Raw genomic sequence first — 14492 nt, 5'->3', positions numbered from 1 at the left:
TGTACATATTTATATATTCAAATAATTCTAGAATTCTAGAAGGACCAAACTGTTACCAGTGGTTACCTCAGGTATGTGGGAATGGGGCAGAATGCAGGAGGGTGGGAAGGTCTATGTATGTGCATGGGAGGAGCTATGTAGGCAGATACTTTCACATTTTGTCTTCCTTTATTTATTTAATTTTTTGTTTATTTATGTATTTTTACAATAAGCAATCTTTTTTTTTTTTTTTTACAACATCAGCAAAAGTCACATTATCAGAAGAAAGGAAGAGGATTTGCTTTGGGGTGCAGCAGGCTCCCCAGCAGGCTCTCTTCATCTGTACCTGGCAGCTGCCATGACCCTCCAGAGCACAGCAGAGCCAACCCAAGGCAGACCGAGTCCTCTCTTCTATGTTTCAGACAGTTTCATGGTTGGTTTTCAGCTCATGAAAGCATGGCTTTAAACAGCAGCTCCCAAATTCAAGACAATACATTGATCGCAAGCAATTTTAAGCTGCTGGCCCCTTGAGGCTGTGTGGGGCACAGTGAAACCCCAGAGCAAAAGGAAAATGCAACTACTATCCCATGCACCCTGGGAACCAGCTAGATTCCTCACCTTCTCATCTTCCCAAGAGAAGGAGTCAGGCAGGAGGCAGAGGGAGGCAGGGGAAGGAGGTAATTCGTATCCAAAGGGAGCCCTCCAGTGATCAGAGGCTTTTCTTCGTGTTTCAGCTTGACTGACCCCCAGTGACATCCTGGCGGCCTGATTCTCAGGCTGCATCCACTGCAAGAACATCTTTTCCAGTCAAGAGTAGCAGTTGCATGAACTCTAACAGTGACTGAGCGCTTACTATGCATGTGTCCGTCCCTGTGCTCACAACTCTATACAGGGCTTCCACTGTTGTTCTCATCTCACAGGTGGAGAAACAGGCCCACCGACAAGAAACAACTTGCTCAAGTTCACACGGCTAGCAGTTAGAACCCATCCCATCCATTCTGACTCCCCAGCCTGCACTCTTAACATCTAAACTCTAAGGCAGGGCACCATGGCAAGGAGATTCCAGAGTGAGTGGGCACCGGTGTGGCCAGTCAGTAAAGTGAAAAGAGACATCCACTGGAATCGGGCAGATTCCCATTTGGCTCTGTCCCTGGACAAGTCACTTTCCCCTTTTGAGCCTGGATATCCACATCTGTAAAATGGGACAACACTTTTTTCTCAGGTTTGCACTGAAAATTAGAAATAGGATATGTAGAGAACCTACTACCAGCCCTAGCACTGAGGCACCCAATAAAAAGCAGCCATCATCACCATCATCGTCATCGTCATCACCATCACCATCACCATCATCACCATCACCATCATCATCATCATCATCATCATCACCATCACCATCACCATCATCATCATCACCATCACCATCACCATCACCATCACTATCACCACCATCACCATCACCACCACCATCACCATCACTTGAACTAAGAGGCATTCCTTTCTCTCCTCTTCCTAGTGAGCCGGAGTAGAGCCCCGAGCTACTCCTGCAGGGACCAGGACAAGATCTACCCTGGGGCCTGCTCAGAATGGTGAGCGGAAGGAGGTGAAAAGAAGGAGTCCTTAGAAGCGCCCCACTTTGCACCTGTCCTGTAAGGTGCCCACAGGGGTGCCCCTTCTTCCCATGCCCATGGCCACCTCCCTAGTCCAGGCCTTGTTCCTTGAAGGCTTCCTGGCTCCTGGCCTTATTCCTTTCCAATCTGTGCCTCACATGGCAACCTCCCTCCCCAGCTGAAGAACCTCCCCCATTTCCTTAGTACAGCCCCGCCCCACTTGTGCCCTCTGAGGAGTCGCTGGCTCCTCTAACATTGCCCTCTCCCTTCTCCAGAACACCCTGCACCTATGACAGTTCTGCACCTTTGCATGGGCTGGTCCGCTCGCCAGCAATGCCCTCCCCATCACACCCTCTTCCCTTGATGGACTCACTCCTCCCCTGAGGTCCCACTCAAGTCCTCTGGGAAGCTTCCCAGAATCCCACCCCACACCCAGGGTGAGAGGCCCCCTCCTCTGCCTCATGGGGCTTTGTTCAATTGTCAGTTAGCATGCTTTAGGGAAAAATTAAGATCTCCTGCTTTACAAATCTGTCTTCTCCTCCTCTAGGCCAGGGCCTGGGCTTATTCACCACACACTCTTCCTGGGGCTGGCACAGCATCTAGCACACAGTAGGTGCTTTGTAAATGTTTACAGCATGAGTAGATAAAGACCAACTGCATCTCAGAAAAACGAAAAACTTTCTCATTATCAGAGTTATTCACAGGCAAATGGGCAGCTAGTGAGCTCGCAGTCACTGGGGATTGTAAGCTGGAGCACAGGAGCAGGGAGGAGTGGAGGCAGGATGTGAATTCAGCAGTGGTTGGGCTTCCTAAAGACACAGACCAGGACACTGGAATCACCTGGGAGTACTGGTGCTCCTCAGAGCCTCCCCAGCTCAGGGCTTTCTGACACTGCATGTCTGGGGCGGGACAGAGATTTGTGTTAAAAATAACATCCCCAGGTAATTTTGAAGCACACCACATTTGGGGACTACTGAACTTTGCGGCCTTTGAGGCCATTTGCAGTGGGTTTTGTATGTGAAGTGCTGTCCGTAAGTCTTGCCTCCAGATGTTACCCGAACTCTGAGACTGGGGAATTGAAGATTCAGGCTGGGGCTACAGCTCCTCGGACTCCGGGAGGTTGCGGACCCAGCCCCGGGCCACTCTGTTGAAGCTGGGTCTCAGGCTGAGGAGTTCCAGGCCACTGGCGAGCTCCGGGATGAAGGGGGTGCCCGCCCTGGGAACGGCCTCCCCCACCAGGGGCCCTCCGAAGGGCACCGGGGTCCTGGGGAAAGAAGAGCAGCAGGAGAGGTGGGCTGTGTGGGAAAGGGGTTACAGAACACTGACATGCAGGTCACCATGCAGGGCCCCCTCCCTGCCTCTCTCTGGGCCTCAGTTTCCCCTTCTATACAGCAAGGTTTTGTACTATCTTGGGCAGTTTTATGCAGTCTGCCCATTCCCAAGTCTGCCCCTAGTTGGGGTGGCGTGTTGCTGGGGAATAGGAGTGAAGTTTTCAGAGTTAGACGTGGCTTGTCATAGGCGAAACTCTAGGCTCCCCTTAAGTAAGCTCCAGAAGGGAGTAGAGCTGGGATAGGGTTTTCATCCCCCTTTTTATCTCCCCTTAGAACAATATGCTCACAAACTGGGGAGAGAAAGGAGGATTAGAAAGAGCACTGAGAATCAGGGAAATGCAGATTACAACAGAGACACACCATTTCTCACCCATAAGACTGGCAAGAAGAAATAATTTGATAATGGGGCAAAGTTGGTGAGGTGGTAGGGGCAAATTTCACTCATATACTGCTGTTTGGAGGGTAAGTTGGTGCTGCTACCTCGGAGGACAATTTGGCAAGATCTTTTCAACTTAAAAATGTGCAAACTCTGTCAACCAGCAACTCCACCTTAAGCATATGGCTTAGGGAAACAAGTGCATGGGTGACGAGGGAGTAGAGAGAAGCAGTGAGTAGTGACAAACCAGAAGCAACCCATCTGCCCATCGGCAGAGGATTGGACAAGACAAACATAGTGTCTTCACATGATGGAATAGTATACAGCAACTTAAAAGGAATGACAGGGTCTATACGTATAAAGTAGGGTAGATTTCAAAAGCATAATGTTGAGTGAAAAGAGAAAACAAGTTACATAATGAAATACAAAGTACTAAAGTGCACACACACACACACTAAACAATGCCACATGTGCTCTAGGTATGTAGCTGCCTGTCGACAATGTTCTGAGAACATACACACCAGCCGGACAACCGTGTCATCTTTGGAAAGGGAACCAGGATTGGAGGATGGTGAACGAAGGAGCCCTACTTTATTTGCAGTTGCCTAGTTTTTTTAAAAAAAGAGACTATAGGGATGTGATTTTTTTTCTTTTTGGTGAGGAAGATTAGCCCCGAGCTAACATTTGTGCCCATCTTCCTCTACTTTATATGTGGGACGCCTGCCACAGCATGGCTTGATAAGTGGTGCATAGGTCTGCACCCAGGATCCAAACCCACAAACCCCGGGCCACCGAAACGGAGCATGTGAACTTAACCACTATGCCACGGGACTGGCCCAGGGATGTGATTTGTAAAGTATTTTTTAATTTTAAAAAAATAAAAAGGGGCCAGCCCCGTGGCATAGCGGTTAAGTGCGTGTGCTCCACTGCTGGCGGCCCAGGTTCAGATCCCCGTCCCGCACCGACGCACCGCTTGGCAGGCCATGCTGTGGCGGCGTCCCATATACAGTAGAGGAAGATGGGCACAGATTTTAGCCCAGGGCCAGTCTTCTTCAGCAAAAAGAGGAGGATTGGCATGGATGTTAGCTCAGGGCTGATCTTCCTCACAAAAAAAAAAAAAAAAGAAAGAAAGAAAAATAAAAAGCATTGCTCCTGTTGTGTTTTCCCCGCAGCCAGGGACCAATGGGAGGAGGGGAGTGCTTGCCCCCGGGGGTGGAAAGGCAGACCTTGGGCCAGGGCCTGGGTTCCAGCCAGAACAGCGTTTCTGCCTGGACCACCCCAGCTGTGGCGGCAACAGCCAGGCCTCACGGGAAGAGGCTGGGCGGTTTCCACGCTGAGGAGGCCTCACAGTCGGGCCTGACTGAGAGCCCGGAGCCCTGGATTCTGAGCAGTTTGGCCACCTCACTGCTGCTCCTCCTCGCTATGCCTCATTTGGCCCTTCTGTCCCGGAAGGGGTCTGGGCTCAGGGCTCCCCAGGACCCTCCTTCTGCTGGTGGGAATGCGCCTCGGCCTGTCCTACCTGCGGCATGACATGGATGGGGCTGCGACCTGAGCTGCCCAGCCTGGAAGCTGGCTGCCAGGACTGAATGTCTGCTGAGGGTTTTAAATAGCTGGGCAGGCAGGGGCTGAGGGCCCCAGGAGGAGAGCGAGGACAGTCCTGCCTGGCGGGAAACCCCAAAACGGCTGCCAACGGCTCGTGGCTCACACAGTGCCTGCTGGGCCCAACCTTCCTGTCCTGGCCCTCCCTGACTGTTCAGCTGTTCGAGGGCAGACACATCCCTCCTGAGCGGTCTCTTCTCAAGGCCGATCACCCCCAGTTCCCTCAGCCCTTCCTCACAGGCCTGGTCTCCAGGCCCTGGTGACCATTCATCTGTCTCTGTCAGACACAGTCTCCACGTGTGGTCTGAGCAGGTGCCAGACGAGCTGGACTGTGGCCTCCTCTCTGCGGACCCTCCTCTCTCTCAGTTAATGAAGCCCAGGCCAGAGGAGCATTCTTCAGAAATAGCATCAGACTGAGGAAGCCAACTGCAGCTGAAACGCATCCCTCAGCCCAAGACTTCCTCCAGTGCCAAGCTCCTGTCTTGACTCCTGTGATTTGTTTTCAGGTTGTGTTTCAGGCCCCCAGGGCAGAATGTTCAATTTATCCCTTTCAACTTCTCCCCTGTTAGCTTTTCCAACCACCATGTCAGCCTGTAAATAATAATAATAACAATCATAATAATAATGTTTATTGAGAGCTTATTACTTGCCAGAAACTTTGCCTACGGCTTCTCAGGCCATCCTCACAATAATCTTATGAAGTAGGTACTGTAATAATCTCATTTGACAGATGGAGACATGGAGGCTCAGCGAGGTTAATTCACCTGCCCAAGGTCACAGAGCCAGGTGTCTGTATTTAAGCCCACATTGAGGCTCTAAACAGTACAAGCCACTCCTCTGTGGCTCTCATCTCCACATCTAACGTTTCACCGCCACTCCCCACTGTGGTAAAGCCTCAAAGCCACTTTCCAGGCCTCTTCCAGACCATCCCTGAAAGCGAGGGAAAGGCTGAGCTGGTCTAGGACTGGTGAGATCTGGGGCCCTCTCCCAGGGAAGAACACGCACCTGGATGTCCATCAAAGAGGTGGCACACAGCAGTGATGGAGAACAAGAAACTGGGCTCCAGAGACAAACCCAGACCTGGACCCCAGACCTGCCGCTGCGTCCTTGCTTTGTGCCTTTGGGCACGTTGTTGATAGTCCTGAGCCAGTCTCTTCACTGGCAGGATAGGAAACATTGTAGCACCTGCCCGACCCAGTTGTGGGGAGGATCCAACAAGATGTGCGACAGGTTCACCCACTCATGCCCTGTACATTTAGTGAGCGCCTACCCCGTGCTGAGGCAGAAGGTCTACTGAGTTCTAGCAAGAGCTCCGTCAATGTACGTGAGGTGTTAGACAGAGCCCGTGTGCAGAAAGTGCTCAGGAAATCAGTTCCCGCTGTGGTTGTGATTGGGTCCCGCGCACCCTCCAGGTCCCTCCCCAAGCTGCCCGCCGCCTTACTTGTTGAAATTCCGATACTCGGCCGGGCTGGGGGTGTGACGTGGGCCGTCGCTCTGGTAGTCCCGGTAGCTGATGAACTCCTGCCACGGGCAGCGGTAGCCCTTGGGGATGGCCGTGCGGTTGAACTTCTCCGGCGGGACGCCCTTCAGTGGCTCCGCGTAGCCTGGGGGTGGAGCAGGGCGCGGGGAAGGCGGGCGGGAGTGGACCTTGGGTTCCTTCCTCCCTCGGCCCCCACTCCCACTCTGCGGATACAGTTAGGGGAGGGAAGACCCGAGCTGGGGAAGGGTTGTGGGGGGATGTGACGCTAAAGTTGCCCCAGAAAAGGGGACCCTTCCCCATCCCTGGAAACAGGACTGGAGCAGGGGAATCTCGAGTTGGGGCGCAGATGCTAGTCTTGGCTCTGACTCTAGCTCGCTGTGTGAACTTGGGCTCTTTGCTGCGCTTCTCTGGGCTTGTGTTGGGTCTGTGGAGGGTGTGTGTGTGTCGGGAAGCAGATGGACTAGACGCTCTTCCTACCCTACGGCGGAGCACGCTCCTGTCTCGCAGCCCTGGTCCCGGGACCCGGGAGCCACTCACCTGGCGCCAGGGCGCTGGGGCTGCGGGCGGTCTCCGCCCGGGAGGCTGCGGGCTGGGCGTCCTCGGGACCCCCGGACGAGGCCGGGAGGATGTGGAGCTCCGAGCGGTAGTTCTGCCCTTCGGGGCCGTTGGCAACCTGGGCACAGGGACGGGCGCTCAGAGGCGGCGAGCCGCGGCGTCCCAGCTGGGCCCCTGCCCGCGAGCCTCCCGTCCTGTGGGGTCCCCTCCACGCTCACCGTCCCGGGCTCTGCCGCTCCAGTCACCTTCCCCTTAGCGCTTCCAGCCACGATCTGTGGGGGCAAATAAAGCCAGGGAGGCTCAGCGGGGCAAGGGGGCCGGGGATCTCCCTCCACCTACAAAAGGGAGGGGGAGGAGGGGCACAATCCAAGTGCCCACCTCCCGGGGACGGTGGGGGGATGGGTTAACAGCGCAGAGCGCTAAACCCAGGGCCTGGGACAGAGAAATGCTCTACATGTTAGTTGCTGTCGTAATACTGACCCTGGACCTCAGTTTCCTTCTCTGTAAAATGGAGATGATGACGATAGTGTCACTCTGTGAGCATTAAATGAGATGACACTGTAAAGGCTGTAGCAAGCACTGTCTTGCTCACATAGAGAAGGTAGGTGTTTTGTCATCTTTATTATTCAGCCACATCACTCCCTCTCACTGGCTTCCTGTCTAGCCCAGAAACTGAGTGGCTGTTGGGGGAATGCCCCTGAGTTTATGAGAAGTACCTGAAACTGCCTGCCGCCTTTTTGAAGGCTGAGGATAAACAGCTCTTGCCTCCTTTCTCGACCAGCAGACTGTTCTGTGGCCTTTTCCTTCTCCCAGCGGGAAGCAGAGAAAAAGGCATTCTGTGTTTTTCATCTTAGATCAAGCTCAAGTCTAATCTAAATTCCGCTCGCTGCAAATTCAGCCCAGAGCATGTGACTATTCTTCAGCACTTTTTGTGGAGCCAGAGTGCCTTCACTCCACAGCTCCTCCTGCTGGATCCACTTCATGCTTTATATCTGGGGAGAGATGCCTAAAGGGGTAACCCTTCTACGATCACACAGCAAGGCGGGGCTCGGTGTGATGGGAACGTCACAGCCTCCCCCAGCTGGAGTGTGAGGGACTCCCCAGAGGCCAGAGGTCCTCACCTGGCCCACTGTTGGGCTTTAGGCTAACCACTGGCCCTCTCTGGGCCTCAGGTTCTGTGTAAACACAAGGGGGGCTTACTCACCGCCCGCTGGCCGGCTGCAAACTCAAAGGTGAACTTCTGCACACGGCGCTGCCTCTTCTGGAAGAGGAGGGACCCTCGGTTGTTGCGGAGCGAGAGCTCCTCCATCATCAGGTCCTGGGGCACGCTCAGCTTCTTGCCCAGGTCCAGCAGAGGGACTGCCGGGAGAGGCCAAAGGGAGCTTACTGCCAAACCCTCAGGGCACCTAGGCTGCCACCTTTAGGGGGCCTCCTCACCACACTGTCCGTTGTGTATGAGAATGCTGGTTTCTCCCCACACTTGCTGACACTGGGTATCATCATTCTGTGGAATCTTTGCCCATCTGATGGGCAGAAATAACACCTCAGAGTTTAATTTGCATGTGTTTGACACTCAGTGAAATTGAGCACCATTTCAGATGTTCTTTAGCCGTTTGTATTTATTCCATGAATTTCCTGTGCAGCTCTTTGCCCGTAGTGGTGGAAGTTGTGAGAAATGATCAGATCCTAGATATCTTTTAAAGGGCAGCCATGGGTATGGGCTAGGAGAGAGAGAGGCGTGGAGGACAACTGAAGGTTTCTGGCCTGAGCCACTGGAAGGATGGAACAGCCACTCCCTGAGATGAGGAAGGCTGGAGAAGGAGGTGTGGGAAAGATCAGGAGTTCAGTTTTAGACTTGTGTTCCTTTCATTTCAAAATAGCCTTTTATTATTATAAAAATAGAACATGTGCATTGAAGAAAGTTAGAAAATACAGATATCAGAGAAAAAGAAAAGAATTGTCTACCACCCAGAGATTGCCACTATTAACACCTTAGTGTATATCCTTTCATATCTTTTTCAATGACCATATATTCATATATGAGTTTTTTTTTAATTTTATTTATTTATTTATTTTTCCCCCAAAGCCCCAGTAGATAGTTGTATGTCATAGCTGCACATCTTTCTAGTTGCTGTATGTGGGATGCGGCCTCAGCATGGCCGGAGAAGCGGTGCATCAGTGCGCGCCCAGGATCCGAACCCGGGTCGCCAGCAGCAGAGCGCGAGCACTTAACCGCTAAGCCACGGGGCCAGCCCCATATATGAGTTTTTAACCAAAATGAAATCATGGTATACATGCTTTGTAACTTGCTTTTATCCATGAAAGATCTCCACTCTTCCAAATGAACAAATTTTTGTTTTATATAATGCCTAGTCCATATTCAACTCCCCTGATTGTCTCCAAAATTGGGCATATAAGCTTTGAAGAGCCTTCAAAAGAGCCTTGTAGACATCCAGGTAGAGAGGCGAGGAGGGAGCTGGACGTGCGAGTCTAGTGTTTGTGGGAGAAAACTGACCTGGGGATAAAAATTGGGGCAGTGTGAGCTTACAAATGGTATTTGTTGTTGCTGTTTTTCAGTAAAGACCATTACGTTTATTTCTTTTCTCATAGTTAGGACTAGTCATCACAGCCATATAGAGGGTTTCCAGGGCTGATGGCTGACCTTCGTAGGTTCGAGGCCCATCCATATCCTTTTTGCTTTCCCCGCTGGCAAAATGCACACATCTGCCCAAAAAGGGAAGCCTTTTGGAGGAAAGGAGTGACAGAATGGTGAGGAGGTTGGTAGGAAAGGGATATGTAGGGACAGCACAACCAGAGTGGTCCATATCTAAAGTCAGATATATGTAGGTTCATGTTCCAGCTCTAAAAATGGTGTTTTGAGCGGGAGGCTGGATGAGATCACCAAGGATACAAGAATGGATAAGGAGATCCGAAGACTGAGTCCTGGGGCCTCTAACATTTAGATGAGGAGCCAGCCCTGGAGCCTGGGGAGGGGCATACAGTGAGTCAGGAGGAAATCTAGAGGCTGGTGTCCTAGAAACCAAATGCTGAAAGCAGTTCAGGGAGGATGGAGTGATGAGCGAGTCAACTGCGCTGATACGTCAAGTAAGATGAGGGCTGAAAATTGGCCATGATATTTAGTAACATGGGGTTACTATCGGTAATCTCACAAAGGCAGTTTCTGTGGAGTATTTGGGTGTGAAAGCCTTGCTGGAAAGGGCTCAAGAGAAATGGACAGAGGAACAGTTTAACCACACCATGAGGAAGCAATGAGCCAAATCCAGGATATGGGACATTCTACAGGCCAACTGACCTGGGTCCTTCAAAGGAGTGAATGACATGGAGAAAAAAGGGGGAGGGGGCATGTTTAGATTAGAGGAGATTTAAGAGACACAGCCACCAAAAAAAGACCAATGGCCCTTTTTTGGATCCTCATTAAAACAAACTAGAAAATTGAAGAAGGTTGACTATGGGACTAGTTATTAGACAGTAATAAATCAATATTGCTAATTTCATTCAGCATGCTAATATCTTTGTGGCATGTAGGACATGTCCTTTTTATTATTTTTGATGCATTCTGAAATATTTGGGGGATGAAATGACATGCTCTTTGGGGTTTGCTTTGGACTCCAAGAATAAAAGGGGGGGCCATGGAGATTTGCACTCTCTACTCTTGTGTGGGTTTGGGAATTGGTTTAATAAAATGTTAAAAAGAAAGAGAGAGAGAGGAAGAAAGTATAGACAACTGCTTTGAGGAGTTATGCTCTAAAGGACCATGGCTGGAGGCAGCTGTGGAATCAAGAGGGGTTTGTTTGTTTTTAAAGAGGGAGAAATAACATGCATGTTTGTTAGCTGATCGGAAAATTTGACAATGCAATAGAGAGCGGGGAGAATTACTGAAGGAATGCCCTTGAGCAGGAAAGAGGGGAGGAGAGGGTGTCCGGCGCCCAGCTAGAAGGGTTGGCTTCAGACAGGCACAAGGGAGTTCATCTACCACGTCAGGAAGGAGACTTGAGGACAAGGACACAGATGCAAGCAGGTGGACAGAGGAGGGAGCTGCTGAAGGTCTCTTTTGGTTATTTCACTTCTCTCGGTGAAATAAGAAGCGAGGTCATTAGCTGAGAACGACAGTGGGGGAGGAGGTAGTGGAGGTGTGAGGAGACAGGTTGCCAAAGTTGTCTAAAGAGCGGGATGGGGGAGTGAATGGGTCAGGGAGGCAGACCTGGCTTCCAGGCAGCACTGAGGGCCATTCAGGGGCTGTGATTCACTCCGTTCAATGGGATCCTAAACAACTTTTTCTAAAAGGAGGTTGATATTTTTTTTCATTCTTTTCATTCTTTCAGCAAATCTAGATCTCGTACCTTTTACATGTTAGGAACACAAAGAAACCCACTGTAGGTTAAGAGGGGGAAAACGTAAGTTTCAGAAGAGTGTGTATTCTAAGATCCGACTCACATATTAAAAAAGATAAGTATGTGTTTATGCATGCACTGAAAAATCTGCAAGGAGACATACCAAGTGTTAGCAGTGACTACTTATGGGACATAGGAAGGAAGAGGGCTGGAAACTGTTTACAGTGTTGTTCTTTTTTAACAAGAAAATGTACTGTATACTTAAAAATATGAAAGACTATTTATACTTAAATACATAATAAAAAGTCCCCTGGCATCATATTCTCGAATACTATCCAGATGAACTGATCTCAATATTTAAAAAAAAAAAGCTATAGATAAAACCTATTTAACAAGGCAATTCTATTTCTAGGCATTCGTTCTCGGGGAGAAAAGTTGAATAAGCATGCCCGAAGATACATGTACAAGGATGTTTCTTGCAGTGAGGTTTCAAACTGTGAAACTGGGGATCGGTCTTGTGGTGGATGCTGCCCTGATGCCCTTTATCAGTAGCTAACTGTTCTCAACTGCCACCTTCTGCAGAGAACTGCCCAGGCCAATGGAAGCCACCACGGTCCCCTTGCTGAAGACGGGATGAATTCTGTGGAGCAATTCACGCTCTGGAGCCCCACACAGGGTCAGACTGAACCTGGGCTATGCAGCTGAGCCCACACCCTTGCTTAGCAATTCTGCCCTATCCTGCTTCATCTCTTCCCTTCTCCTGAGAGCGCAACCTCAGTAAGTCACTTGCTTGGGAATCCTCAAGCTCTACTCCTAAGGGTCCCAGCCCGAGATGAGCCTTCATGACCACCATTAGGGGGTGTGTGCGTGTATATAAATATATATAGTATATTATATGCTGGGGGAGCTGGGGGAGGGGAGGCGGTGAGATAAATCATTCTAGGGTGGAAAGAAGTCTGTGGTATGCTGCGAACAGAAAAAAAACTTAAGCTGAATAACACAGTGTATAGTATTTAGCCCATATGTGTATGTGTTTATATAAATATGTCTATACATGAACAGAAGAAGGATTTACACAAATATGTTAACAGCGGTTATCTTCAGACGGTTCCATTGTGAGGAACTTTCACTTTCAAAGTCATTCATGTCTGTTTTGTCTGAATGTTTTATAAAATGGCTGTATTATTTGTACAGCCATATAGTAAAGAAGCGGCTCTGGAGTCAAATCTCAGCTCTGCCACCTACTGGATGTGTGACTGCCTAACGCCTCTGAGCCTCAGTTTTCTCATCTGCAAAGTGTGGATAATAATCTCTAATGTACGGAGTTGTCGTGAGGGTTATATAACATAAAGCATAAAAGCTCTTAGCGCAGTATCTGACGCATAGTAAGCACACGATAATGGCAGGTGTTTTTATTATTACTTTACAATGGCTGTCTTTTGGTGGTGAGACCACGAGATTTTTTTTCTACTTTTCTTTAGTTTCAAAATTGTCTTTAATTAATACTCTAGCAATAGTCCACTATAAATTTCCAGTCTGGCATAAATGATGTGTGTCAATATTTGGGGGTCTGTAATTAATTAATTACTCAGACAAGAGAAAAGAGAATGCATTGCCTGAGTCTTCTAGTTAGAGCATCAATGCCTCACAAAGCTTGCATATTTCAGCACGGAACATCATGGAATAAGAAAAGAAACCTGACACCAACAAAAGGAGCCAAGAACACACAAAATGCGTTAAAAGGACCAGTCACATCTAAAGTCATACAATGTGATTAAACACTTCTAGAACTGTGAAGGAGGTAAAACTGCAGCAGATCCCTTCGACGAGGGTTTATCAGAGCTGGTTCACCGTCCACCTGCATTGGAATCATCTCTCACACTTCTAAAAGGCTGGGAATCTGGATTTTTAACCAACACCATCAGTCACATGATCAACCCTAAAGTTTGAGAGCCCTGAGTTGGTTGAATTCGTCTTTAAAATACTTGAAATGCTCTAATGTAGGCCAAATAAACAGACTCCAAAATTATGCCAAGAGTTCCGGAAGAGGTCTTACAAAGTTGATAAACATGTTTTTTAGATGATGTATTCATTGGATGAGTCAGCTTTTAAGTGAAATGGTTGGAGACAGATTGGGTAGCCTCCTTTTGCCACCCTGCCCACCCTCCCCCACCCCTGTTTCTAGCCATGGGGCTGGGCTGCCCTGGGCGTCCTGAGGCCTGGGGGAGACCCACAGCTGCAATAAGCGAGGGCAAGTGCATGGGGAGCTGGGGGCCACAGTTAGGGCTGGATCCAGGACCAGAGCCCTGAGAGCTCAATCTGGGGCCCAGGCCCTAATCTAGGGCACTCAACCTCAGCTCCTGGGTGTGCAGACATCAGGGCAAGGCCCCTCCCATTGCTTCAGGAAGCTTCCCAGCCCAGGCAGCAGATTCCACCGGCACTCTCTCAGGGCTGGCCTGAAACTCACACCTGTTTGCCCAGGCCTGGGGCCAGCACGCCTGAGTGGCTGCAGTCTAGGACAGAGAAAGGATGGGGTCTGAGGAACGGACAAGAGCTGGGTCCACCTTACCTGGTCCAGCGAGGTCCCCCATGGCAGCCATCACGGGCCCCTTCTGCTCCTTGGGGATCATCCTGTGGAGGAGAGACTCCTGCAAATGGGCCAGGCTGCCTCCATCCCTCCCCAGACCTCCTTCCAGGCCCTGGTCCACCCAGCCCAGCCCTGAACAGCCTTGGCCCACCCCAAAGTCTCAAGCAAGGGCAGTCTGAGCTGGAAAGGCTGTTGGGGTCTCTTTGTATAGAGGAGGAGACTGAGGTCCAGGGAGGGCGAGGGAGATGCTCAAGGTCACACAGATCTGCTTCCATGTTGATGGGGAAGCACTCTCTCATGAGGGGGTGGTCTCTGGGACATTAGGGGTGGGGGAGGTGGGGGTCTCAGACTACTGTCATTCGCTGACTCAGGTGATCTCTGATCAGAGGCTAAAAGAAGTTGGAGGTTTAAGTCAGGAGGAGAGGGGTATGGGTGGTTAGGCTGGGGCTACACTGGCATCTGCAAGGCTGATCCTCCCCTCTGTCTCCAGTACTTGGCCCTGAGGCTTGAGGGCACAGGCTGGTCCAAGGAAGCTGAGAGAACATCACCCCTCTTCTCTCATCCCTATCCCTTGGCTAACTTGCATGGTGCTCTCTTCTCTCTCACCCCTTCTCTCCCTCCTGCTC

General features: G+C 50.3%; 1 protein-coding gene across 1 annotated transcript; it reads right to left on the bottom strand.

Annotated features, from left to right (window-relative positions):
- Positions 1–246: 246 nt before the first annotated feature.
- Positions 247–13909, bottom strand: MYOZ3 (myozenin 3). Its single transcript, XM_058549909.1, has 6 exons — positions 13849–13909; positions 8132–8286; positions 7146–7199; positions 6910–7045; positions 6334–6496; positions 247–2850 (listed from the first exon to the last, which is right to left on the bottom strand). Exons 1-6 carry the CDS (start codon positions 13907–13909, stop codon positions 2682–2684), a joined length of 738 nt encoding a protein of 245 aa, XP_058405892.1. The 3' UTR covers positions 247–2681.
- Positions 13910–14492: the final 583 nt, after the last annotated feature.

The sequence above is a fragment of the Diceros bicornis genome, chromosome 1 (assembly GCF_020826845.1).
Source record: "Diceros bicornis minor isolate mBicDic1 chromosome 1, mDicBic1.mat.cur, whole genome shotgun sequence".
In the NCBI taxonomy this organism is placed as follows: domain Eukaryota; kingdom Metazoa; phylum Chordata; class Mammalia; order Perissodactyla; family Rhinocerotidae; genus Diceros; species Diceros bicornis.
This window is presented reverse-complemented; position numbering and strand designations above follow the sequence as displayed.

Coding starts and splice junctions, on each gene's coding strand:
- MYOZ3 (XM_058549909.1), bottom strand. CDS start 13,909: ATGATCCCCAAGGAGCAGAAGGGGCCCGTGATGGCTGCCATGGGGGAC. Junction 8,287..13,848: donor GGGGGACCTCGCTGGACCAG/GTAAGGTGGACC, acceptor CTCTCCCGGCAG/TCCCTCTGCTGGACCTGGGC. Junction 2,851..6,333: donor GAGTATCGGAATTTCAACAA/GTAAGGCGGCGG, acceptor TTCTTTCCCCAG/GACCCCGGTGCCCTTCGGAG.